Source organism: Amblyraja radiata, chromosome 8 (assembly GCF_010909765.2).
Source record: "Amblyraja radiata isolate CabotCenter1 chromosome 8, sAmbRad1.1.pri, whole genome shotgun sequence".
Taxonomy (NCBI): Eukaryota; Metazoa; Chordata; class Chondrichthyes; order Rajiformes; family Rajidae; genus Amblyraja; species Amblyraja radiata.
In genome coordinates this window covers 75,385,374-75,411,131 of record NC_045963.1, presented here as the reverse complement: position 1 = coordinate 75,411,131, position 25,758 = coordinate 75,385,374, and the positions used below count along the sequence as shown (strand labels likewise).

The following is a 25,758-nucleotide window of genomic DNA, read 5'->3' as shown; positions in this document are numbered from 1 at the left end:
CTATTACATAAGCAACAAGGAACTTATACAAATCACACACGGTCAAAACAAAGAAAATACAATTTCTTTATAAAAACTACTTCATATCTTTCATAAATATTCAGACCTATTTACACAACTGTTTATCTCTATTAGTGCAGTCTTTCCCTCAACAAGTGAAATCACAATTAAGCCCCTGTCCCACTTTCCCGAGTTACTCACGAATTCTCCCGAGTTTTCCCCTTGATTCAAACTCGGGGAACGTCCGCAGCGAGTCCGTAGGAGGCCATAGGAGTCCGTAGATATTTCGTAGCGGCTCGTAATGCCAGCCGTGGGTACTCGGGGCATCGGGTAAGTCGGGACGTTTTTTCAGCATGTTGGAAAATGTCCACGAGTAAATAAAATAGCCCCGAGTACCAACGACTGGCATCTCCGAGTTTGAATCAAGGGAAAAACTCTGGAGAATTTGCGAGGAACTCGGAAAAGTGGGACAGCCCCTTTATGCCCCCTGTCCCACTTAGGAAACCTGAACGGAAACCTCTGGAGGCTTTGCGCCCCACCCAAGGTTTCCGTGCGGTTCCCGGAGGTTTTTGTCAGTCTCCCTACCTGCTTCCACTACCTGCAACCTCCGGCAACCACCTGCAACATCCGGGAACCGCACGGAAACCTTGGGTGGGGCGCAAAGTCTCCAGAGGTTTCCGTTCAGGTTTCCTAAGTGGGACAGGGGCATTATTAGCAGTATCTAAAGCTCATGGCTGAATTTGACCACTTCCCCATTAGCATCCACCACTTTAGCATCGAGTTGACATTTACTGATGAAGATCGATCTGCAAATTCGTCGCACACATTGCTCATTTAGTAAATGCTTTATCCTAATTTTACACCAAGTTTTTTGTTGCTAGGACATAAAACATGGCACCACTGTAGACTTGTAAATATCACCAGGTGTCAACTGTGTCCCAATACTGAGCATGCTCTAGCAAGGCGTCACCACCAATGTGAAGATCATTTAGCAGAAGGGCTGAAAGTTAATTTCATGCATATATATCATCACCTCAGTGGAAGGACGAATACAGTTACATACACCACAGCTCCTCGACGTTGACTTAGAATGGCTGTGTGAAATAAATATGACAACATTGTTTTAAACTACATGGTCTTTTACCATCACAATACCCTAGGAACATGGCAGTAGCTGTGTGTAGTGACACCATTTTGAACGACAATACTGTACAGTCTGCCATTTTAGAACAAAAATAGCCTTTCTAGCATTGCTATCTAACCAAGCAAACTTTGTTTACGTTGAACAGAAAAATGTTTTGTAAAGGTCACTAGGGAGATAAAACCATGAATCCAGCACGACACCCATCCTTTGGAATAAGGTTCATCTAGTAATAAATAAATAAATAGCATGTAGTCTGGTTCAGAGTTTGGCAAGCTTGGACAGGGCAACTTTTACACTGGGTTCGATATGTGCATGTGGGCAAATCTAATCAGTAAACACCACAATAAAATCAAGTTGTACGCAGCTTTCCCAACCGGGCCAGAGGACGATGACTCTCCCACAGGCGACCCTAGCCGCTTCCCAACATTTTTGTTGCACGCTGGTTGGCCTCGTCAATCCTGGTTTTATTGGACTCGGCCTAGGATGTAACAAAACAAAACGAGATCAACACACGCGTTAGCTTTGTGGAGGGTACAAATCAGACACAAGTCTTGAAGAATGTTGCACTTTTAATTCCCACCACCCCCACCCTGCCCCATCCCGGGTGCTCACACATTTTGCCCACTATCCCGCACACTGTGGAAGAAAATTTAACATCCGTCTTTATTTAATTTTGATTGAAATTGAACAAGGTAACGAAAGGGGTGTATTGGGAGGTGACCATTGGAAATCTCTCACGTCCAGGTGTGGAAGAGAATCCACTGGAAACGGCAAAGTAGATTAGACGTATTACCTCCGGTCTAGGAACGTGATGAGGGGTGGATGGTAAATGTAAATTAAATGTAAATAAAAGGAGATAACAAAGCTTGTTTAATTTTCTCTGAGAGGTTACAGTAGGTCACCAGCGCCCCCTACTGCTAGTGGCGCAGATACGTTGCAGTAAATGGGAGGCTTATGATTGGCTCGGAATGGGGATGGTGGCGTGGGCCACCTGAAAGATGAGATAGAACAATGTCAAGAGGCCTTTGTATTGTGTTAGATAGCACCCATGTGGTAGATAGTATATTTTCGTATAGCTGTATCTAACAAGTAAACAAAAGTTATTTACTGCACAGTATAACTGCCAGCTAATTCTGCTGTGATGTCAGAGAAGTGGTGAGCAGTTTACTGCAGCCATCTCTCCATGATATCATGCAATAAAGTCACTTAAAGCAAACCTGCGGAGTCTGTAACTTTTCGTTTTTATTTTTATTTCCCTCCACATTAATTTCTTCCGCACACCCTTTCCCCCCCATCCCCCTTCCTGTAGAAGGGTCGTGACCCGAAACATCACCCATTCCTTCTCTCCAGAGATGCTGCCTGACCCGCTCAGTTAAACTCCAACTTTTTGTGTCTGTTTTCGGCTTAAAACAGCAACTGCAGTTCCATCCCACACACCCCTTCCACCTATGTCCCTCCCTCTGGCTTCACAGCTCACTCCTCTCCTTTTGACTCGGAAGGAACTGCAGATGCTGGTTTAAACCAAAGATAGACACAAAAAAGCTGGAGTAACTCAGCGGGTCAGGCAGCATCTCTGGAGAGAAGGAATGGGTGATTCATTGTCTCGTTGTCTGTAACTCATTTTCACCTGGCCCATAGCTAACAAGGGCCTGTTTTCTTTATCATTGTCACTTTTTTACATATCCTACATACGTTTGTTCCGTATCTCTCTACATCACCATCTATATCTCTCGTTCCCTTCCCTTGACTCTCAGTCTGAAGAAGGGCCTCGACCCGAAACGCCACTTATTCCTTTTCTCCAGAGATGCTGCCTGACCCGCTGAGTTACTCCAGCATTTTGTGTTTATCTTCGGTTTAAACCAGCATCTGCAGTTCCTTCCTACAAACTAGTTTAGTTTAGTTTATAGTTGAGTTTAGTTTAGTTTGGAGAGACAGTGCGTACACAGGCCCTTCGGCCCATCATGTCGAGACACCAATGGATATAATTCATACTGAAGTTGAACTACATACCACTGACAGAAAATACCATTAATTCTCAGTACATTTATAATTTATTTACTCATAGGAGTAGAATTAGGTCATTCAGCCCATTAAGTCTACTTCACCATTCAATCATGGCTGATCTATCTTTCTCTCTCAACCCCATTCTCCTGCCTTCTCCCCATAGTATTGGTGTATGGATGGGAAAGGAATGGAGGGTTATGGTCTGAGTGCAGGTAGATGGGACTAGGGGAAAATAAGTGTTCGGCACGGACTTGAAGGGCCGAGATGGCCTGTTTCTGTGCTGTAATTGTTATATGGTTATATGGTTATATTTGACACCTGTACTAATCATCCTTACAAATTCCCTTTATCCTGTATCTGTACACTGTGAATGGCTCGATTACAATCACGTATTTACTAGAATGTTGCCTGGGTTTCAACAACTAAGTTACAGAGAAAGGTTGAATAAGTTAGGTCTTTATTCTCTGGAGCGCAGAAGGTTAAGGGGGGACATGATAGAGGTCTTTAAAATGATGAGAGGGATAGACAGAGTTGATGTGGATCAGCTTTTCCCTTTGAGAATAGGGAAGATTCAAACAACAGGACATGACTTCAGAATTAAGGGACAGAAGTTTAGGGGTAACATGAGGGGGAACTTCTTTACTCAGAGAGTGGTAGCGGTGTGGAATGAGCTTCCAGTGGAAGTGGTGGAGGCAGGTTCGTTGGTATCATTTAAAAATAAATTGGATAGGCATGTGGATGAGAAGGGAATGGAGGGTTATGGTATGAGTGCAGGCAGGTGGGACTAAGGGAAAAAAGTTGTTCGGCACGGACTTGTAGGGCCGAGATGGCCTGTTTCCGTGCTGTAATTGTTATATGTTATATGTATTGTCTTTCCGCTGACTGATTAGCACGCTACAAAAGATTTTCACTGTACCTCGGTATACATGATGATAAACTAAACTAAACGATCTAACTTATGATGGGGAGAACGTGCAAACTCCATACAGACAGCACCCGTAGTCAGGATTGACCGGGGGTCACTGGCGCTGTGAGGCAGCAACTCCACTGCTGTGCCACCGTGCCACCATTTTCTCCCACATCCCAAAGAAGTGCGGATTTGTAGGTTAATTGGATTCTGTAAATAGTCCCTGGTGTGTACAGAGCACAAATGGAATAACATAGAACTAGTGTGAATGGGTGACCGATGGTCGGCATGGACACGGTGGGCCGGAAGTCCTGTTTCCACGCTGTATCTTTAACAACTAAACCCAATTCTCCAGTAAGCATCAGAAATTAAGTCTTGAATTAACAGAATGTAAATGCTTTTGAGGGCAGCACGGTGGCGCAGCGGTAGAGTTGCTGCCTTACAGAGACCTGGGTTCAATCCCGACTGCGGGTGCTGTCTGTACGGAGTTTGTACGTTCTCCCCGTGACCACGTGGGTTTTCTCCGAGATCTTCGGTTTCCTTCCACACTCCAGCTTAATTGGCTTGGTGTAGGTGTCAATTGTCCCTAGTGTGTGTAGAATAGTGTTAGTGTGCGGGGATCGCTGGTCGGCGCAGACTCGATGGGTCGAAAGGCCTGTTTCCGCGCTGTATCTCTAAACTAAACTAATCTAAACTAAAACTTTAAATGCCAATACAAGATGAGCCGCCGAGATCAATCACACTGGAGTAACATGCGCGTATGATTCCAGGGAGTTGGCACATATTTTTGGCCCCAATGCAACAGAGGTGAACAGACGTTTCACTGTTTCCAGGAACCCTTTGCTTTCAGAGAAGGAACATTGAAACATCTGCACACATCTGTTCCATCAGGAGTTCCCTGAAGTCACCACAGATTAAATGAATCTCCTGGATACTGGTATGAGCAACTTGGAGAAAAAGAACAGTGGATTTTAATAAACTGTGAGAGTGTTTGGTTTAGTTTAGTTTAGTTTAGTTTAGTTTAGTTTAGTTTAGTTTAGTTTAGTTTAGTTTAGAGATACAGCGCGGAAGCAGGCCCTGCGGCCCACTGAGTCCGCACCGACCAGTGATCCCTGCACATTAACACTATCCTACACACACTAGGGATCATTTTTTAAAATATTTTATACCAAGGCAATTAACCTACAAACCCCTGTACGTCTTTGGAGTGTGGGAGGAAATCGAAGATCTCGGAGAAAACACACTCTGGTCACGGTGAGAACATACAGACAAGCACCCGTAGACAGGATCAAACCTGTTTTTTTTTGGCGATTTTTTTTGGTGACTTGTCGGCAGCCGTCATGGTCGCAGCAGATGGCCGAAAATTTTCAACACGTTGAAAATCCAGCAGTGTTCCGTCGACCAGAAAAAGCTACGTCTCTTTGGGACACTACTCACGACATGTCGTGGGATGACGCTTGTTTGGTGGTGAGTCGTCGCCCAAAGAGTCGTATCTTTTTCTGGTCGCTGCTGGAAGGTAGTTGAGGCCAGTTCATTGGCTATATTTAAGAGGGAGTTAGATGTGGCCCTTGTGGCTAAAGGGATCAGGGGGTATGGAGAGAAGGCAGGTACAGGATACTGAGTTGGATGATCAGCCATGATCATATTGAATGGCGGTGCAGGCTCGAAGGGCCGAATGGCCTACTCCTGCACCTATTTTCTATGTTTCTACGTGTTGAAAATTTTCGGCGACCTGCTGCGACTATGACTATCGCCGAAAATATCGCATAAGTGGGACAGGCCCTAAAACCAAACTAAACTTAAGCATAGCAGCTGAAAATATACAGTTTGCAGATTTTCAAACCACTTGTGCTGATTAGCCATGAGTACAAATAGGTTAAAAACCATTTATTTGCAAACTTTTTTGCACGTGAAAGGTACTGGTTGCATAGGCTACAAACTCTGATGTCCCTCGGGATTCAGTCTGACAACAGGGATTTGCCACAAGGTGTTGTTTTTGTTATGATCGCCTCAACCAATTTTGAAATTCCCAACGGGATGGGACCTCTTCTACAGCTCCACCGCTAGATGAGATACAAGCTACTGCAGATCCAGGTTTCTACAAAGAAAACAACAAATTGCTGGCGTGACTCAGAGGACCAGGCAGCGTCTCTGGAGAACATGGATAGGTGACATTTCTGGTCGGGGACCTTCATCAGTCTGAAGAAGGGACTCGACCCGAAACGGCACCTATCCATGCTCTTCAGAGATGTTGCCTGACCCGCTGAGTGACTCCAGCACTGTGTGACTAAATCGCAAGACGTTTGCTGAGAGTGAAAGCTAGTTCATCAGTGATCGGGGGGGAGGGGCAACTTGGTAAAAGTACTGTATATAAAATTATGAGAGGCATAGACAAGGTAGACAGTCAGAACCTTTTTCCCCCAGGGTGGAAATGTCAAAGACTAGCGGGCAAGGCTTTACTGTGAGAGAGGAGCGTTTAAAGGAGATGTGTTTTACACAGTGGAAAGGCGGTGTGGGGTGGGTGGGGGTGGTTGGGGGGGAGGGAGGGTGGGGTTGGGTGCCTGGACATTGAAGATTGTTTTAGATAGGTACATGGATGTGCAGAGAATGGAGAGATGTGGATTACATGCAGTTAGGAGGGGTTAGTTTAATTTGGAATCATGTTCAGCACAGACATTGTGGGCCGAAGGGCCCGTTCTTCTGCTGTTCTCTTTTATATTCTATGTTCTAATTGAAAGCATTTTAGTTTTGTTTAGTTTGGCTCAGAGATAAAGCACGGAAGCGGGCCCAGTTCGGCCCACCGATCCGCAGCAACCAGCGATCCCCGCACACTAACACTATCCGACACACACTAGGGACAATTTACACCTATACCAAGCCAATTAACCTACAAATCTGTACGTCTTTGCCAGAGACCTGGGGTTCGATCCTGGCCACAGGTGCTGTCCGAACTGAGTTTGTACGTTCTCCCCGTGACCTGGGTGGGTTTTCTCCGAGATCTTCGGTATCCTCCCACACTCCAAGGATGTGCAGGTTTGTAGGTTAATTGGCTTGGTAAATGTAAAAATTGTCCCTTGTGTGTGTAGGATAGTGTTAATGTGGGGGGATCGCTGGTCCACGCGGACCCGGTGGGCCGAAGGGCCTGTCTCCGCGCTGTATCTCTAACAAAAATTGAACTGAAAATGGTTTCTTAAATTCACTAAAATACATAAGAACGGTGGCACAGTGGTAGAGTTGCTGCATCAAAGCACCAGGAACCCAGGTTCGATCCTGACTACGGGTGCTGTCTGTACGGAGTTTGTATGTTCTCCCCATGACCTGAGTCGAGGTTCACTGTACTTTAATTGGTACACGTGACAATAAACTGACCTTTGAACCTTTGAACCTTTGCATGGATTTTCTCCAGGTCCTCTGGTTTCCTCCTGCATTCCAATGACGTACAGGTTTGTAGGCACCCATTCCTTTTCTCCAGAGATGCTGCCTGACCCGCTGAGCATTTTGTGTCTATCAGGTTTGTAGGTTAATTGGCTTTGGCATACATTTTTAATTGTCCCTAGTGTGTAGGATAGTACTAGTGCAGGGGTGATCGCTGGTCGGCGCGGACCCAATGGGCCGAATGGCCTGTTTCCGCGCTGTATCTCTAAAGCCTAAAGTCTAAACGCAACAATAATTCTGAAGCGTGTAGGAAGGAACTACAGATGCTGGTTTACACCGAAGACAGACATAAAATGCTGGAGTAACTCAGCGGGACAGGCGGCATCTTTGGAGAGAAAGAATGGGTGACGTTTCGGGTAGCGACACTGAGTCAGGGGAGAGGGAGTCCAGAGATAGGGAAGTGTAAGGTGTGAAACCAACAGATCCCAGCAGCCGATGGTAAGGAAATGTAGAATGGGTCATTGTTGGCTGAGGGGAAGGTGACAAGGAGGCGTACAATCAGTAAAATTAATCAAGAGGACAGTGAAACCAGTCGGAGCACTAGAATGGGGAGGGGCAGAGAGAGAGGGAATGCAGGGGTCACTTGTAGTTAGAGAAATCAATATTCATACCGCTGGGTAGACACAAAATGCTGGAGTAACTCAGCGGGTCAGGCAGCATCTATGGAGAGAAGGAATGGGCGATGTTCCGGGTCGAGACCCTTCTTCAGACTGATGTCGGGGGCAGGGGAGGGACAAAGATGGAAAGCAGGCGGAGACAGTAGGACTAGTGGGAGAGCTGGGAAGGGGAGGGGAAGGAGGGAGAAAGCAAGGGCTATCTGAAGTTAGAGAAGTCAATGTTCATACCGCTGGGGTGTAAACTACCCAAGCGAAATATGAGGTGCTGTTCCTCCAATTTTCGCTGGGCCTCACTCTGACAATGGAGGAGGCCCAGGACAGAAAGATCAGATTGGGAATGGCAGGGGGAGTTGAAGTGCTGGGCCACCGGGAGATCAGGTAGGTGAGCGGAGGTGTTCAACGAAGAGGCGGGGGTTGTAAGCTGCCCGATTCTGAAGTAGTCACTACTGGCCGTGGAGAATGCACCATTCTTAAATGACCAGTTCTGAAAAGACCGATTTTGCCGGTGGTCTTACCTTCTCCATGATCCTGTCGACCTGGCGATTTTGTGTATCAATCTCGTTGCCCATGTCCAGTGCCATGTGGCGAAGGTTGCCAATGATGCCACCGACTTGCTCCAGATTATCATCCATCTCATTTTCCCGGGCATCATCCGTGACTCTGTGCCAGAAGAAGATCTCTGTAAGGGTATTGCTCACTCGCATTGGGTGCTTTCATGTTCACCGGACAACACTGAAGTTAAAATTAACATCCCAACTCCTCTCCGAAAATGGAAGCGAGGAGTCCAAGAAATGGCTCTCATTCCCTTCATCCTGTATCTGTACACTGCGGGAGGCTCGACTGCAATCATCGATAGTCTTTCCAACGATTGGATAACACGCAACAAAAGCTTTTCACTGTGAATCTGTATTGGAAGGAACTGCAGATGCTGGTTTATACCAAAGATAGACACAAAATGCTGGCAGTCAAAAATGCTGGAGAAACTCAGCGGGTGAGACCGCATCTATGGAGCGAAGGAATAGGCGACGTTTCGGGTCGAGACCCTTCTTCAGATTTTTCCAGCATCTGCAGTTCCTTCTTACACAAAATGCTGGAGTAACTCAGCACTCAGCGGGTCAGGCAGCATCTCTGGAGAAGGAATCTGTAGAAGATTCCAACCTGAAACGTTACCTATTCCTTCTCTCCAGAGGTGCTGCCTGACCCGCTGAGTTATTCATAATCTACTATCTACCTTATTGGGGACCCTCAGACTAACTTTGATCGGACTTTGCTGGCTTTACCTTGCACTAAACATTATTCCATTATCATGTATCTATACACTGTAAATGGCTTGACTGTAAGCTTGTCTTTCTGTTGACTGGTTAGCACGTACCAAAAGCTTCACAAGGTTAATTCCCGGTATGGCGGGACTGTCATATGCTGAGAGAATGGAGTGGCTGGGCTTGTATACGGATTTAGAAGGATAAGAGGGAATCTTATTGAAACATATAAGATTATTAAGGGTTTGGGGAAGCAAGAGGCAGGAAACATGTTCCCGATGTTGGGGGAGTCCAAAATAAGGGGTAAGCCATTTAGAACAGAGTTGAGGAAACATTTTCCCACACACTGAGTTGTGAGTCTATGGAATTCTCTGCCTCAGAGGGTGATGGCGGCAGGTTCTCTGGATACTTTCAAGTGAGAGCTAGATAGGGCTCTTTAAGATAGCGGAGTCAGGGGATATGGGGAGAGGGCAGGAACGGGGTACTGATTGGGGATGATCAGCCATGATCACATTGAATGGCGGTGCTGGTTCGATGGGCCGTATGGATTACTCCTGCACCTATTGTCTATTGTCTATTGTCCAAATGCTTTTCACTGTACCTCGGTACACGTGACAATAAACTAAACTGCAACTGAAACCTTCACCATTTTGTGTCTCTCTACCAGCAGTTCCTTATTTCTCCAACTCTTATGAGCCGGCATGTGATCAATACCCCTCCATTCCATGCATGTCCATGTGGCTACCGAAAAGTCACTTAAACAGGATGGCCATATCTTCCCCCACCACCACTCCACTCCCCCCCCCCCCATCCCCACCTCTGGCAGCGTATTCTAGGCATTGTAGATCTATGTACAGAGATGGATGGAGAGTTGAGCCCACCTGCGGATAAACCCCCCGCTGATGGCCATCTGCTCACGTTCATCCATCACACGAGCCGGCTGGCTGGCGATCACCCCATCCTGGTTGTTCCCCCAAGCCTTTTTATAAGCATCGCTTGACTTGAGTCTGGGCAATTAAAACAACAAGACACTCAGTGCACATTGGAACCAAACCCTTGCAGTCCTTACAATTCAACCTTCCCACTGGCTCAGGCGAATGGACATTTGAGAAAACGATAGTATACCGATATATTATATTGGTCGATTAAATGTTTCCATAATCTCTGTAAACATCCATTTCATTTTCACTTCAATAGGAATGTTTTGCCCATTATGCTAGAGATTGGATTTATTAACCAGCACAACACTCGAGGTTGGAAATATAACTGCCAAAAGCCGTAGGCTTAAAGGGCCTGTCCCACTTTCCAGAGTTATTCACAAATTCTCCCGAGTTTTCCCCTTGATTCAAATTCGTAGTATGTTCATAACGAGTCCGTAGGAGTCCGTGGATATATCGTAGCGGTTCGTTATGCCAGCCGTAGGTACTGCGGGGCATCAGGTAAGTCGGGACGTTTTTTCCATCCTGATGAAAAATGTCCACGAGTAAAAAAATAGCCCCGAGTACCTACGGCTGACGTAACGAGCCGCTACGATATATCCACGGACTCCTACGGACTCTGTGAATTACGAACATTCTGCGAGTTTGAATCGAGGGGAAAACTCGGGAGAATTTGTAAATAACTCGGGAGAATTCGTGAATAACTCGGGAAAGTGGGACAGGCCCCCAAGAAGGCAAATCATCGATTCAAGAATAAGTGAGGAGCATTTTTAAAAATACTAAAATTCACTCCCCTTTATTGCTGAAGGTAATGGATTTGCTATTGTTAAGCAGTTGTCTATTAGTTATTGAGATAACAGGTCAAGGTCAGCAAATTGAGATAGTTCCTCTGAACCACTGTACCAACCTGATGTGGAGTGGTTCCCCCTAGATTTAAAATGGTGTTTACATCCCAGTCTAATATATCGGTACTGCTACTGATTTCGTTGGCCAAACATCGATCCCTGTTGTACAACTCCCTCGTAAACGAACACACGGACTAAAGACAAACAGTGGAGTGAAACAAATGCGAGAGCGTAAAACGATAAAGCTATCGGTAAAGTAATTCGCCTCAGAAGGAAAAGCCTTGGAGAAACCCTTGTACCGTGGGCGTGAGAAGGAAACGGGAAACACATACAAGGGCCTGTCGCACTTGGCGATTTTTTTTTGTCGGCGACTGCCGGTGTCATTGACAGTGACGAATCAGGTCACCGAAAATTTTGCGGCGTAACGACATATTTACGTGCGGTGTTTTTCTTCCAAGTGTCGCAACATTTTTTTTGTCGCCGCTGGATTTCGAAGCGTTAAAAATCTTTCGGCGACACTTATATGACGCCGGCAGTCGCCGGGAAAAATCGGCAAGTGGGACAGGCCCTTCAGGCAGCTCCAGCTCTCTGTTGGTCCACTTGCACAGGGTGCTCTAGCGGCAACGGAAGTGGTGACTGATCAGGGATACGGGTCGATAGACACAAAATGCTGGGGTAACTCAGCGGGACAGGCAGCATCTCTGGAGAGAAGGAATGGCCTGAGGATGGGTCTCGACACGAAACATCACCCATCACTTCTCTCCAGGGATGCTGCCTGTCCCGCTGAGTCACTCCAGCATTTTGCGTCTATCTTCGGTGTAAACCAGCATCTGTAGTTCTCTCCTACACAGGAATACAGGTAGAATGGATCTCTGACAGAGGGGTAATATTGGACGGGGGAGGCAGAAGATTATTAAGCAGAACCCGAGACAGTTAATCGAGAGCAGGCTGAAAGAAAAGATGACTTGCACAACCAGTGTGAACTAGAATATAAATGTAAAGACCCATTCTCATCCGTGCTGTCGACAATAACATATAAATCACGGCACTGCTGCAGTGTCAGGCCTCTGAGATGTGCAGCATAATGCTTGTGTTAGAAAGTCACTCTGCTTTTTCTGAAGCTATACTTTCCAGCACCTAGCCAAATAAAAGGTGACTGATTCTCCAACGGCACAGTTGGGGGGTGAGATTCGATTTGGACTGGCCTGCAAAAACATGCACCATCAGCCTGCCCTAGAACTCTTCCATTGCTCTTGATCAGGTCAACAAATGTGATGCCATGTTTTTAATGATAGACCATAGATTGGGTAGACAATGACATAGACTTGGTGGCATCGGTTTTGTCTGCTTGCACTATTATGGTTTGTTTGTTTTGACGTATATGTATGTGTGTGTGTATATATATATATATATATATACATATGTGTGTGTGTGTGTGTGTTTATATATGTATGTATATATATGCATATGTGTGTGTATACATGTATATATGAAGAAGGGTCTCGACCCGAAACGTCACCTATTTCCTTCGCTCCATAGATGCTGCCACACCCGCTGAGTTTCTCCAGCATTTTTATCGATTTTTCTAGCATCTGCAGTTCCTTCTTAAACATATATATACATTGTGCGTGTTTATATGCATATGTGTGTATATATATGTTTGTGTGTGTGTGTGTGCACATATCTGTGTATATATATATATGTATATGTGTATATATATATATATATATATATATATATATATATATATATGTATATGTGTATATATATATATATATATATATATATATATATATATGTGTGTGTATATGTAAATGTGTGTGTGTATATCTATCTATCTATATTACTAAATCTCTGATCTTGACCGCTTTTGGCCCACTGTGCTGCGATTTCCGACAGAACGCCGCCACCTACGGCCGTCATTTTTGGCCACCTCGCTCAGAGCCCCTCTCCGCCTTACAGGTGCGGAGAATCTTTCCCATCGATGAAAAATCAGAGAGATATTAATGTTTTTTAAAAAATCACCATTCTCTCTGCTGCCCCTGCTGGAGGGAGGGGGAGGGACTATAAAACCAGGAAGTGGTGTGCCTCACTTAGTCTCTGCAAGATGGATGAAGCCAACGGTCACGTCTCTCTGAGCTCTGAATAACACTGAACAAATGTCTACACAACTGTGAGTACCCTTAATGTGGTTTGAAAATGAAAATATGGTTTGTTTGAAGTAAAAAGGCACTGCCTACAAATAGTTGTTTGGGTGCTTTGGCTTCAAGTTGAAAGGCACTACTTACTGCAAATGGTGGCTTGGGAGCTTTGGTTTAAAGTTGAAAGGCACTACTTACTGCAAATGATGGCTTGGGAGCTTTGGCTTGAGGTTGAAAGGCACTATTACAGCAAATGGTGGCTTGGGTGCTTTGCTTGAAGTTGAAAGGCACTACTTACTGCAAATGGTGGCTTGGGTGCTTTGCTTGAAGTTGAAAGGCACTACTTACTGCAAATGATGGCTTGGGTGATTTGGCTTGAAGTTGAAAGGCACTTCTTACTGCAAATGGTGGCTTGGGAGCTTTGGCTTGATTTTAATAAAAATCACCATTCTCTCTGCTGCACCTGCTGGAGGGAGGGGGAGGGACTATAAAACCAGGCAGTGGTGTGCCTCACTCACTCTCTGCAAGATGGATGAAGCCAAGGGTCACCTCTCTATGAGCTCTGAATAAAACTTGCCAAATGTCTACACAACTGTGAGTACCCTTAATGTGGTTTGAAAATGAAAATATGGTTTGTTTGAAGTAAAAGGCACTACCTGCAAATGGTTGTTCGGGTGCTTTGGCTTGAAGTTGAAAGGCACTACTTACTGCAAATGGTAGCTTGGGTGTTTTGGCTTGAAGTTGAAAGGCACTAATTACTGCAAATGGTGGTGGGTGATTTGGCTTGAAGTTGAAAGGCACTTACTGCAAATGGTGGCTTGGGTGCTTTGGCTTGAAGTTGAAAGGCACTACTTACTGCAAATGGTGGTTTGGGTGATTTGTTTGAAATTGAAAGGCACTACTTACTGTAAATGATGGCTTGGGTGCTTTGGCCTGAAGTTGAAAGGCACTATTTACTGCAAAAGGTGGCTTGGGAGCTTTGGTTTAAAGTTGAAAGGCACTACTTACTGCAAATGGTGGCTTGGGAGCTTTGGCTTGAAGTTTAAAAAAATCACCATACTTTCTGCTGCACCTGCTGGAGGGAGGGGGAGGGACTATAAAACCAGGAAGTGGTGTGCCTCACTCATTCTCTGCAAGATGGATGAAGTCAAGGGTCACGTCTCTATGAGCTCTGAATAACACTGAACAAATGTCTACACAACTGTGAGTACCCTTAATGTGGTTTGAAAATGAAAATATGGTTTGTTTGAAGTAAAAGGCACTACCTGCAAATGGTTGTTTGGCTGCTTTGGCTTGAAGTTGAAAGGCACTAATTACTGCAAATGGTGGAGGGTGATTTGGCTTGAAGTTGAAAGGCACTGATTACTGCAAATGGTGGCGGGTGATTTGGCTTGAAGTTGAAAGGCACTTCTTACTGCAAATGGTGGCATTAAGTTGAAAGGCACTACTTACTGCAAATGGTGGCTTGGGTGCTTTGGCTTGAAGTTGAAAGGCACTACTTACTGCAAATGGTGGCTTGGGTGCTTTGGCTTGAAGTTGAAAGGCACTACTTACTGCAAATGATGGCTTGGGTGCTTTGGCTTGAAGTTGAAAGGCACTACTTACTGCAAATGGTGGCTTGGGTGCTTTGGCTTGAAGTTGAAAGGCACTACTTACTGCAAATGGTGGCTTGGGTGCTTTGGCTTGAAGTTGAAAGGCACTTCTTACTGCAAATGGTGGCTTGGGTGCTTTGGCTTGAAGTTGAAAGGCACTACTTACTGCAAATGGTGTCTTGGGTGCTTTGGCTTGAAGTTGAAAGTCACTACTTACTGCAAATGGCGGCTTGGGTGCTTTGGCTTGAAGTTAAAAGGCACTACTGCAAATGCACTTACTTCCTGTTTGCACTGTATATTGATTTAAGATAAAATGCTACCACTTACGGCAGTGATTTTTGGCCATCTTAGTCCCCCCCCTCTGCTGAGCAGGTGCAGAGAATTCTTCCCATCAATGAAAAATAAAAGTGTTATTAGTGTTTAAAAAATGTTGAGAATCTCTCTGCTGTCAATCACGCCCTGAAAGCCACACCTTTTCTGGTGGGAGGGGGAGGGGTTATAAAACCCGGAAGTGTGGGTGTGGCTCAGTCTCTGCATGATGGGGGAGGAAGAGGTCATGACTCTGTCTGAGCTGTGAATCAACTGAACACACTGAATGTCTACTGAACTGTGAGTTTGGTATTTTGTGTGGTTTTATGGTGGTTCACTCTGCATTAAATGGTATGAAGCTGCATTTGAATTTGGTGGCCTTCGACCCTGCTTGAAGTGGAATGAAACTGCACTTGAATTTGGCGGTCTTGCATCCTGCTTGAAGTGGTATGGAACTGCACTGAATTTGGTGGACTTGCACCCTGCTGAAAGTGGTATGAAACTGCACTTGAATTTGGTGGCCTTGCACCCTGCTTGAAGTGGTTGGAAACTGCACTTGAATTCGGTGGCCTTGCACCCTGCTCATAGTGGTAAGAAAGTGCACTTGAATTTGGTGGCCTTGCACCCTACTTGAAATGGTAGGAACATGGATTTGAATATGGTGGCCTTGCACCCTGCTTGAAATGGAATTTCAAGGAATAGTCATGAGTCAACTGCCAGCCCACCAGCCGTGAGTTAGCTGCCAGCAGATCAGGCTTGAGGGACTGAGCTGCCACCCCAAGAACCCATACCAGCACTCCAGAAAGCCCCCCCACTGGCCACCAATATTGGAATTGGTGGAATATTGCGTTGGGGGACCAACGGGTCCCACTTAGTCTAGTACATATATATATATGTACGTGTGTGTGTGTGTGTGTGTGTGTGTGTGTGTGTACATGAATATATGTGTGTGTGTATATATATATATATATGTATATGTGTGTATGTATATATATAAACTGTATATATTTGTGTGTGTGTGTGTGCGTGTATGTATATGTGTGTATATGTATGTGTGTGTACATGTATGTGTGTGTGTATATATATATGTGTGTATATATACTGTATATATGTGTGTGTGTGTATATGTATATATATATATGTGTGTACATGTACATGTGTGTGTATATATATATGTACACTATATATATATACTGTATGTTTGTGTGTGTGTATATATGTGTATGTATATGTATGCTCCTGCGAGTAAGAATGTCATTGTCTATCTGGGACATATGGCAATAAAACATTCTTGACTCTCTTGACTCTCTCGCTCTCGCTCTCGCTCTCGCTCTCGCTCTCTCTCTCTCTCTCTCTCTCTCTCTAAATGTCAAATGCAAGAGGGCAAAGCTTTAAGGTGAGAGGGGCAAGGTTTAAAGGAGAGACATGGGGCAATGTTATTTACTCAGAGGGTGGTGGGTGCCTTGAGTGTGCTGCCGGGAGTGGAGGTGGAGGCAGATGCGACAGTGGTGTTTAAAAGACTGTTGGATAGGCACATGGATATGCAGGGAATGGGGGGATATGGATTATATGCCGGCAGAAAAGAGATGGTCTTGGCATCTTGTTCGGCACAGATATATTGTGGGCTGTAGGACCCTTTCCTGTGCTGTACTGTCCTCTGTTATGTGTTAAATGAAAAGGCAGCCTTTTACTATTTCCCTAATGCAATTCTGCCAGATAGTTTGGAATCGGATGTCAATACTGGGTGTTGGAGATGGGCTAAAAAGAAGGCTGGTTCTGTCTCATGGGGTAGAGAGAAAAACAAACAAGCAGAGCTTTGTTTTATTGATTGAAAGGATACAGCATGGAAACAGGCCCTTCGGCCCACTGAGTCCATGCCGCCCATAGATCATCCACCCATTCACTCTATTTCAATGCTATTCCTCAGCTCATCCACATACAACACTCGAGGGGCAATTTAAATAGGGTGATTAACCAGCAAGCCCACACGGTCACCGGGAGAACGTGCAAACTCCACACAGACAGCAGCCGAGGTCAGGATCGAACCAACGGCTCTGGGCCTGTACTCGTTGGGGTTTAGAAGGATGAAGGGAGATCTTATTGAAACTTTTTTTGTTTAAGAAGAAACTGCAGATGCTGGAAAATCGAAGGTACACAAAAAAGCTGGAGAAACTCAGCGGGTACAGCAGCATCTATGGAGCGAAGGAAATAGGCAACGTTTCGGGCCGAAACCCTGAAGGAAATAGGCAACGTTTCGGGACGAAACCCTGAAGGAAATAGGCAACGTTTCGGGACGAAACCCGGAAGGGTTTCATCCCGAAACGTTGCCTATTTCCTCCGCTCCATAGATGCTGCTGCACCCGCTGAGTTTCTCCAGCTTTTTTGTGTACCTCCTTATTGAAACTTACTGAATAATGAAAGATCTGGAGAGAGTGGATGTGGGGAAGATGTTTCCACCACTGGGAGAGTCTAGGACCAGAGAGCACAGCCTCAGAATTAAAGACGTACCTTTAGAACGGAGATGAGGTGGAATTTCTGTATTCAGAGGGTGCTGAATCTGTGGAATTCATTGCCTCAGACGGCTCTGGAGGCCATTGGATATTTTTTAAATGGAGATGGACAGGTTCCTGATTAGTACGGGGGTCACAGGTTATGGGGAGAAGGCAGGAGAATGAGGCTGAGGGGGAAAAATAGATCAGCCACGATTGAATGGCAGAGCAGACCCGATGGGCTGAATGGCCTAATTCTGCTCCTATGCCTTATGGTCTTCACTGATACAGACAAGGAGCAAAACATTATTTTGTTCAATTCTCCTGCGGCCAATGTTTAATTGGTACTTGGTGACGGGTTGCCAAGATGATTCCTGATGCTGGTCAGAGCTACTGAAGCGTGCACCGACAGTCCAATGATTCCAATTAGAGTCTCATCAGCATCCTGTCACAAGGAAGTGGGTATGTGTAATAGGTCTTGGGTCTGCCTGTGACATGAATGAAAAATGACAGGAAAATAAGACACCAAATGCTGGAGTAACTCAGCGGGTCAGGCAGCATTGCCGGACAACATGGGTAGGTGACATTTCTAGTCGAGACCCTTCTTCAGACTGGGTCCCAACCCCGAAACGCCAACCACCCATGTTCTCCAGACAGGCTGCCTGGACCTGCTGAGTTACTCCAGTGCTTGGTGTCTTTTTTTTGTGTAAAGCAGCATCTGCAATTCCTTGTGTCTCCAAAATATAGTTGGGATTCATCTGAGGTGGGATCTGGATCTGGATCTGGATCAGTATCCGGATCAGGATCTGGATCTGGGTCAGGGTCAGGGCCAGGGTCAGGGTCAGGGTCTGGATCTAGAACTAGATCTGGATCTGGATCTGGATCTGGATTAGGATCAGGGCTTTGTTGTCATCCAGTGGGTGGCACAGCGGCAGAGTTGCTGCCTCACAGCTCCAGACACCCGGGTTTGATCCTGACCTCGGGTGCTGTCTGCACGGAGTTTGCACGTTCTCCCTGTGGCCACGTGCGTTTTCTCCAAGCGCTCCATTTCCCTCCCACACTCCAAAGACGCACAGGTTTGCAGGTTAAATGGTACGGCAAAAATTGTAAATTGTCCCTGGTGTTTTATCGGCTAGCTAGTGTCCGGGGTGATCGCTGGTCGGCGCGGACTCAGTGGGCCAAAGGGCCTGTTTCCACGCTGTATATCAGACGTCTAAATATTTAATAATCCAAGTAAACTTAAAGTAAAGCTTTTCACTGTACCTCGGCTGATGTGGCAATACATCAAACCAAACTGAACTGAACTCTCTTAATTTTTAGATGCTAATTTGTTATCAAGCATGGTTCAGAATTCAATGTTTGGGCGTGACAATCTATTACAGCATTACTGCACATGGTCAGACCCTGTTGGTAAGTCTACATGCTCAAATAATAGATTATTACATAACGTACAAGAACACACTCAGGCATTAAACAGATTGGTGGTAATAAACATGCAGGGGCGACAAGACTTTTCATAAAATGGTGGTGTGCGGTGACCACGGAGGAGCGGAGGAGGCTGTTTGATTTACGTGAACGTTTCTGCTGGAAAATTACATTGGGACAGTGTCGTCCTTTCAGGGAAGGTCGGGTTTGGCCATATTCTTCCCACATACTTTTTGCTTTTCGTTATTTCCTTTTGTGTCTGGCCTTCAGCTGGCGGACATTTCAACATGCGACGCGTCAAAATGGACCCCGGCGTGCTAAGATCCACCGCACCACACGTGAACGCGCTCGCGGCAAGGCACCGTCACGTGACACAACGGCGTGTTGCGCGTATAAAGTGGTGCCATCCATGGACTGATCGGTGGAATGCTGCCAAAAACCGAGTGTGTTCCAGTAATACTCTATTATTTCGGGTTGCCATCTATAAGTTGGCGTCAAGCGGGTATACTGAGCATGCAGGAGTATCTCTTAGAGAGAGGTCAAAGATGGTTGTGTCTTTTCTGCAGCATGCCTGATTTCTTTATGCATTAAATCGATCTGAGAGCCTACACTATGAAATGGTTGCCTTTATAAACGGTATTTATTATTATTGATATTATTATTCTGCATATCGCACGCTCATCCTCCCTCTATTGCCGAATGTGGATGAGCTGCACAAGGCATAACTGGAGCCTTGGGTGCTCAGAAGCTTTGACAAGCAGGCAAGCAGTCAAGCAGACAGCACCTACTTGTTGCATGGACAGGCACAAAGACCACAGAACTTTCCTAGATCTGTCAAATTCTTTTCTGCCTCCTTCATATCCTTATTGATTTGGTCCATTCCTTCCTCGATGCGCTCCAGTTGCTCTGGTTGAACACAAGATGGGGTTTTTTTTTTACACACACATATATAAATCGCCACACATTGAAGCAGATGAGAAAGAAAGGACATATAGGGGGTGGGGGAAAAAAAAAGACAATTTCAAAAAAGGATAAAAACTTTTCAGACATTCACTGCGACAACTGGACACTCCACAGCAGGGCTGCGTACCCAGTACCTACTTGTTACATGGACATATGAAAAGGCCACAGCATTTCCCTAAATCTTTTAATGTTTTCTCAGCTTCCTTCATGTCTTGGTTGATATGGTTCATGCCATCTTCAACACGGTCAAGTTGTTCTGGTCAGGATAAAGGGATGATAGTAGTGGAATGAATTTTGGTTTTGCATTGAGCCGAAAAACATGAATAATGTCGGTGTCGATTAAAGTTATGAAAGGCAAAGAGAATGTTCTCTAATTCAATGCATTGTTCTCATTACTACATGCATACTGAATGCTGGCCCAAAGTACTTGTCGACGCTGGACCTAAAAAGGAGATCAGTTGTTAAATTGTTAACGTTTACCACGCGATCGAATGCTGATAATTACTGCTCTGAAAGTTAGCACCACGCTGTGGGAGTAGAAATCTTCAGCAGTTCGACTCCTTTCTTCGATAGGGAGCTCGACCTTCCCCGTTCCGCTTTTTGCTGAGGAGATACGGCGCAGAAACGGGGACCTTCGGCCCCACCGGGTGCGCGCCTAGACCAGCCATCACCCCGTACGCGAGCGCTATCCCACACGCACGAGGGACATTTTTACAATTTTACCAAAGCCAATTAACCCCTTCAGGACTGCACGTCTTTGAAGTGTGGGAGGAAACCGGAGCACCCGGGGAAATCCCGCGCAGGTCACGGGAAGAACGTGCAAACTCCGTGCAGGCAGCGATCGAACCTGGGTCTCTGGCGATGTGAGGCAGCAACTCTACCATTGCTCCACCGCACCTCCTAATTGTTGTTCCATTTGCCACGACTCCTTCTGCAACCACTCGAGTTAATTAATTATCAATAGCCCAAGGAAATAGTTTAGGGAGTACCACTTTGGAGACTGGAGTGTAATATTTAGTTCATGTTTAGAGATAGAGCACGGAAACAGGCCCTTTGGTCCACCACGTCCTCGTGGACAAGCGATCCCTGCACACTAACGCTATCAGAGATGATTCCCGAGGATGTTGTAAGGACTAGAGGGTCTGAGTTATAGGGAGAGGCTGAGTAGACTGGGACTCTATTCCTTGGAGTGTAGGAGGATGAGGGGTTATCTTATAGAGGTGTACAAAATCATAAGAGGAATAGATCAGGTATTTAAGGAACTGCAGATGCTGGAAAATGGAAGGGACACAAAAACGCTGGAGAAACTCAGCGGGTGCAGCAGCATCTATGGAGCGAAGGAAATAGGCAACGTTTCGGGCCGAAACCCTTCTTCAGACTGATGGGGGGTGGGGGGAGGCGGGGAGAAGAAAGGAAAAAGGAGGGGTAGGAGTCTGAGGGCTGAGGGAGAGATAGGAAGGGGAGGAGACAGCAAGGGCTAACAGAATTGGGAGAATTCAATGTTCATGCCCCCAGGATGCAGACTCTCCAAGCGGAATATGAGGCGCTGTTCCTCCAATTTCCGGTGTTGCTCGCTCTGGCCATGGAGGAGGCCCAGGACAGAGAGGTCTGATACGGAATGGGAGGGGGAGTTGAAGTGCTGAGCCACCGGGAGGTCAGGTTGGTTATTGCGGACTGAGCGGAGGTGTTGGGCGAAACTATCGCCAAGCCTACGCTTGGTCTCACCGATATAGATCAGCTGACATCTAGAGCAGCGGATGCAATAAATGAGGTTGGAGGAGGTGCAGGTGAACCTCTGTCGCACCTGGAACGACTGCTTGGGTCCTTGGATGGAGTCGAGGGGGGAGGTAAAGCGACAAGTGTAGCATTTCCTGCGGTTGCAACGGAAAGTGCCCGGGGAGGGGGTGGTACGGGAGGGAAGGGAAGAATTGACAAGGGAGTTACGGAGGGAGCGGTCTTTGCGGAAGGCAGACAGGGGGGGAGATGGGAAGATGTGGCGAGTGGTGGGGTCACGTTGGAGGTGGCGAAACTGACGGAGGACTATCTGTTGTATGTGCCAGCTAGTGGGGTGAAAGGTGAGGACCAGGGGGACTCTGCCCTTGTTGCGAGTGGGGGATGGGGAGAGAGAGCAGTGTTACGGGGTATGGAGGAGACCCTGGTGCGAGCCTCATCTATAGTAGGGGAGGGGAACTCCCGATCCCTGAAGATGGAGGACATTTGTGATGCCCTGGTGTGGAACACCTCATCCTGGGAGCAGATGCGGCATAGACGGAGGAATTGGTGAATCGAGGAGCAGAGGACATAGGTTCAAGGTAAAGGGGAAAAGATTTAATAGGAATCCGAGGGGTAACTTTTTCACACAAAGGGTGGTAGGTGTATGGAACAAGCTGCCAGAGGAGGTAGTTGAGGCAGGGACTATCCCAACGTTTAAGAAACAGTTGGACAGGTACATGGATAGGACAGGTTTGAAGCGATATGGACTAAGCGCAGGCAGGTGGGACTAGTGTAGCTGGGACCTGTTGGCCGGTGTGGGCAAGTTGGGCCGAAGGGCCTGTTTCCACACTGTATCACTCTCTATGACACTATGACCTCCAAAGCCACCAACCTTATCGTTCCCCAGCCCCGCACCGCCTGTCTCTATCTCTGCCCCAAAGTCTACAATCTGCCCTGGCAGACCCATTGTTTCTGCCTGCTCCTGCCCCACTGAACTCATCTCCACCTACCTTGGTTCCATCCTATCCCCCTTTGTCCTGCCCCTTCCAACCTTCAAGTAGCCCTTGCTGCCCCTCTCTCTCCATCCCCTCCCCCTTCCAAGTTCTCCCGCCAGTCTTACTGTCTCCGACTACATTCTATCTTTGTCTCGCCCCCCTCCCCTGACATCAGTCTGAAGAAGGGTCTCCACCCGAAACGTCACCCATTCCTTCTCTCCAGAGATGCTGCCTGTCCCACTGAGTTCCTCCAGCATTTTGTGTCTGTCTTCCTTCCAACCTACATCTGTGACACCTCACACTTCTTCTTTCAACTCTTCAATAACTTCCAATTTCTAGGCCCCCATTTGTCAAGTAAGAATTTCATTGTTGTGTTTTGGGACATTTGACAATAAAACACTCTTGACTCTTATCTCATCTTTACCATGGAAGTCCAGTCCCTTTTTAATTTAGTTTAGTTTAGTTTAGTTTAGAGATACTGCACGGAAACAGGCCCTTCGGCCCACCGGGTCCGCGCCGACCAGCGATCCCCGCACATTAGCACTATCCTGCACCCACTAGGGACAATTTTCACATTTACCAAGCCAATTAACCTACAAACTTTGGAGTGTGGGAGGAAACTGAAGATCTCGGAGAAAACCCACGCAGATCACGGGGAGAACGTACAAACTCCGTACTGACAGCACCCGTAGTCGGGATCGAACCCGGGTCTATGGCGCTGCATTCGCTGTAAGGCAGCAACTCTACCGCTGCGCCACCATAACCGCCTAACTATACCTCCCTCTACACGTCCATCTCCCACCAGGAAGGTCTTCAGGCCCTCCAGTTCTTGGAGTCCGAAGAAGGGTCTCGATCCTAAACGTCACCCATCCATGTCCTCCAGAGATGCTGCCTGACCAATTGATCTACTCCAGCATCCTTGTGTCCTTTCATGGAATTATTTAACGGTGTCGTTGGCCATAAAATACTCTTACTTTGCGCATTACTTTACAATTTACTTGGCACATTTTGCCCGATGTGAGTCAAGGGTGCCATCAGCACCTCTAAATTTACATCCTTATTGATATTCCTGGAGGGTGAGGTGTCGCAGTTTCACAGACGCATTTAACATTTGGAGCCATTGAGTCCGGGGAGTCAAGAATTCAGGAGCCTTCTGTACAGGAGTGAAATATTAGGACAGCCCGTGAAAATAAACGGAAATGCTAGGTATTTGATTAGCGAGAAAATCGAAACGTATCATTTTCAGATTTTCTTAGCAGTGTCTCAGTACCGTACAGTTACTTCCCAGCTGTTTGCTCACCAGCTTGTAGGAAAGGCGTTGTCAAGCTGGAATGGGTGCAGAGAAGATTTTCGAGGATGTCGCCAGAACTCGAGGGCCCGAGTTCTCGGGAGAGGTTGAGCAGGCTAGGACTTTATTCCTTGGAGCGCAGGAGGAATGAGGGGTGATCTTATCGAGGTGTATAAGATCGTGAATTTAGAAGATTGAGGGGGGATCTTATAGAGACTTACAAAATTCTTAAGGGGTTGGACAGGCTAGATGCAGGAAGATTGTTCCCGATGTTGGGGAAGTCCAGAACTAGGGGTCACAGTTTAAGAATAAGGGGGAAATCTTTTAGGACCGAGATGAGAAAAACTATTTTCACAAAGAGAGTGGTGAATCTCTGGAATTCTCTGCCACAGAAGGTAGTTGAGGCCAGTTCATTGGCTATATTTAAGAGGGAGTTAGATATGGCCCTTGTGGCTAAAGGGATCAGGGGGTATGGAGAGAAGGCAGGTACAGGATACTGAGTTGGATGATCAGCCATGATCATATTGAATGGCAGTGCAGGCTCGAAGGGCCGAATGGCCTACTCCTGCACCTATTTTCTATGTTTCTATGTGAGAGGAATAGATCGGGTAGATACACGGAGTCTTTTACACAGTGACTTTTATGCGGAGTAAGGGAATTGTGAACCAGAGGACATAGGTTTAAGACGAGATGGGGGGGGGAGAATTTAGTAGGAAGCTGAGGGGTATCTTTTTTACACAAAGAATGGTGGGTTTACGGAGCGAGCTGCCAGAGGAGGTAGGTACTATCGCAATGTTTAGGAAGCATTTGGACAGGTACATGGACAGTATATGATTTGAGGGATATGGGCCATCCACAGGCAGGAGGGAACTAGAGCAGACAAGTAGACGTTCGAACCCGGGTCTCTGGCGCTGTAGGGAAGCAACTCTACCGCTGCACCACCCTGCCGCCCATTTGTTGCTCGGCGTCTTAGAATGACTGGGAAAGATGTGTGTACTGAGACGATTTTCTCTTGGCAAGTCTCTATGGCCTGAAATGTTTAAGGTTTCTCAAGGAGGGGGGGGGGGGGACCCTTTTCCCTCTCTTCTTGTACCGACCAAATAGCATTAGATAACCCTGCACACGGGTCTTCCTGTTCAGCCTTAGCAAGTTTAGCGGGGAGAAAAAATCAGGAGAAATCAACAAAACAAAGAAACATTTCTATCTGCAGAAGTTAGTTCACATGAGTAAGACAATCTTCACAGCAGCTTTTTTGAACAGAATAACCAGCAATATACTGTTAAATAACTTTCATCAAAAAACAATTTGTTATAGGTAGACCAAAAAGCTGGAGAAACTCAGCGGGTGAGTCAGCATCTATGTAAGGAAGGAATAGGCGACCTTTCGGGTCGAGGCCCTTCTTCAGACTGAAGAAGGGTCTTGACTCAAAACGTCACCTATTCCTTCGCTCCATAGATGCTGCCTCACCCGCTGAGTTTCTCCAGCTTTTTTGTCTACCTTCGATTTTTCCGGCATCTGCAGTTCTTTCTTAAACAGTTTGTTAATGGGCCTCGTGTCTTCACGGTTTGGAAGTGAAGTCAGCAAACTTTGACTTTCGAGTGTTAGTATTCAACTAAAAAAATCCAAGGATTTAAAATCATCCACCCTCCAAATAGTCTGTCACTTGAGAACATCAATACTCTTATCATTTCTGA

General features: G+C 46.2%; 1 protein-coding gene across 2 annotated transcripts in view; it reads right to left on the bottom strand.

Moving 5' to 3' along the window:
• Nucleotides 1-675: 675 nt before the first annotated feature.
• Nucleotides 676-25,758, bottom strand: part of snap25 (synaptosome associated protein 25) — a 45,576-nt gene continuing 20,493 nt past the window's right edge. The window contains exons 4-7 of one of the 2 annotated variants that reach the window (XM_033026247.1): nt 20,207-20,324; nt 10,248-10,373; nt 8,623-8,767; nt 676-1,622 (exon numbers count right to left, since the gene is read on the bottom strand). In XM_033026247.1, coding sequence (XP_032882138.1) covers nt 1,554-1,622; nt 8,623-8,767; nt 10,248-10,373; nt 20,207-20,324 — 458 coding nt within the window. In that variant the 3' untranslated portion in view covers nt 676-1,553. Of the gene's footprint in view, nt 1,623-8,622; nt 8,768-10,247; nt 10,374-19,893; nt 20,012-20,206; nt 20,325-25,758 lie in introns of both variants that reach the window. The other variant, XM_033026246.1, reaches the window with a different exon arrangement.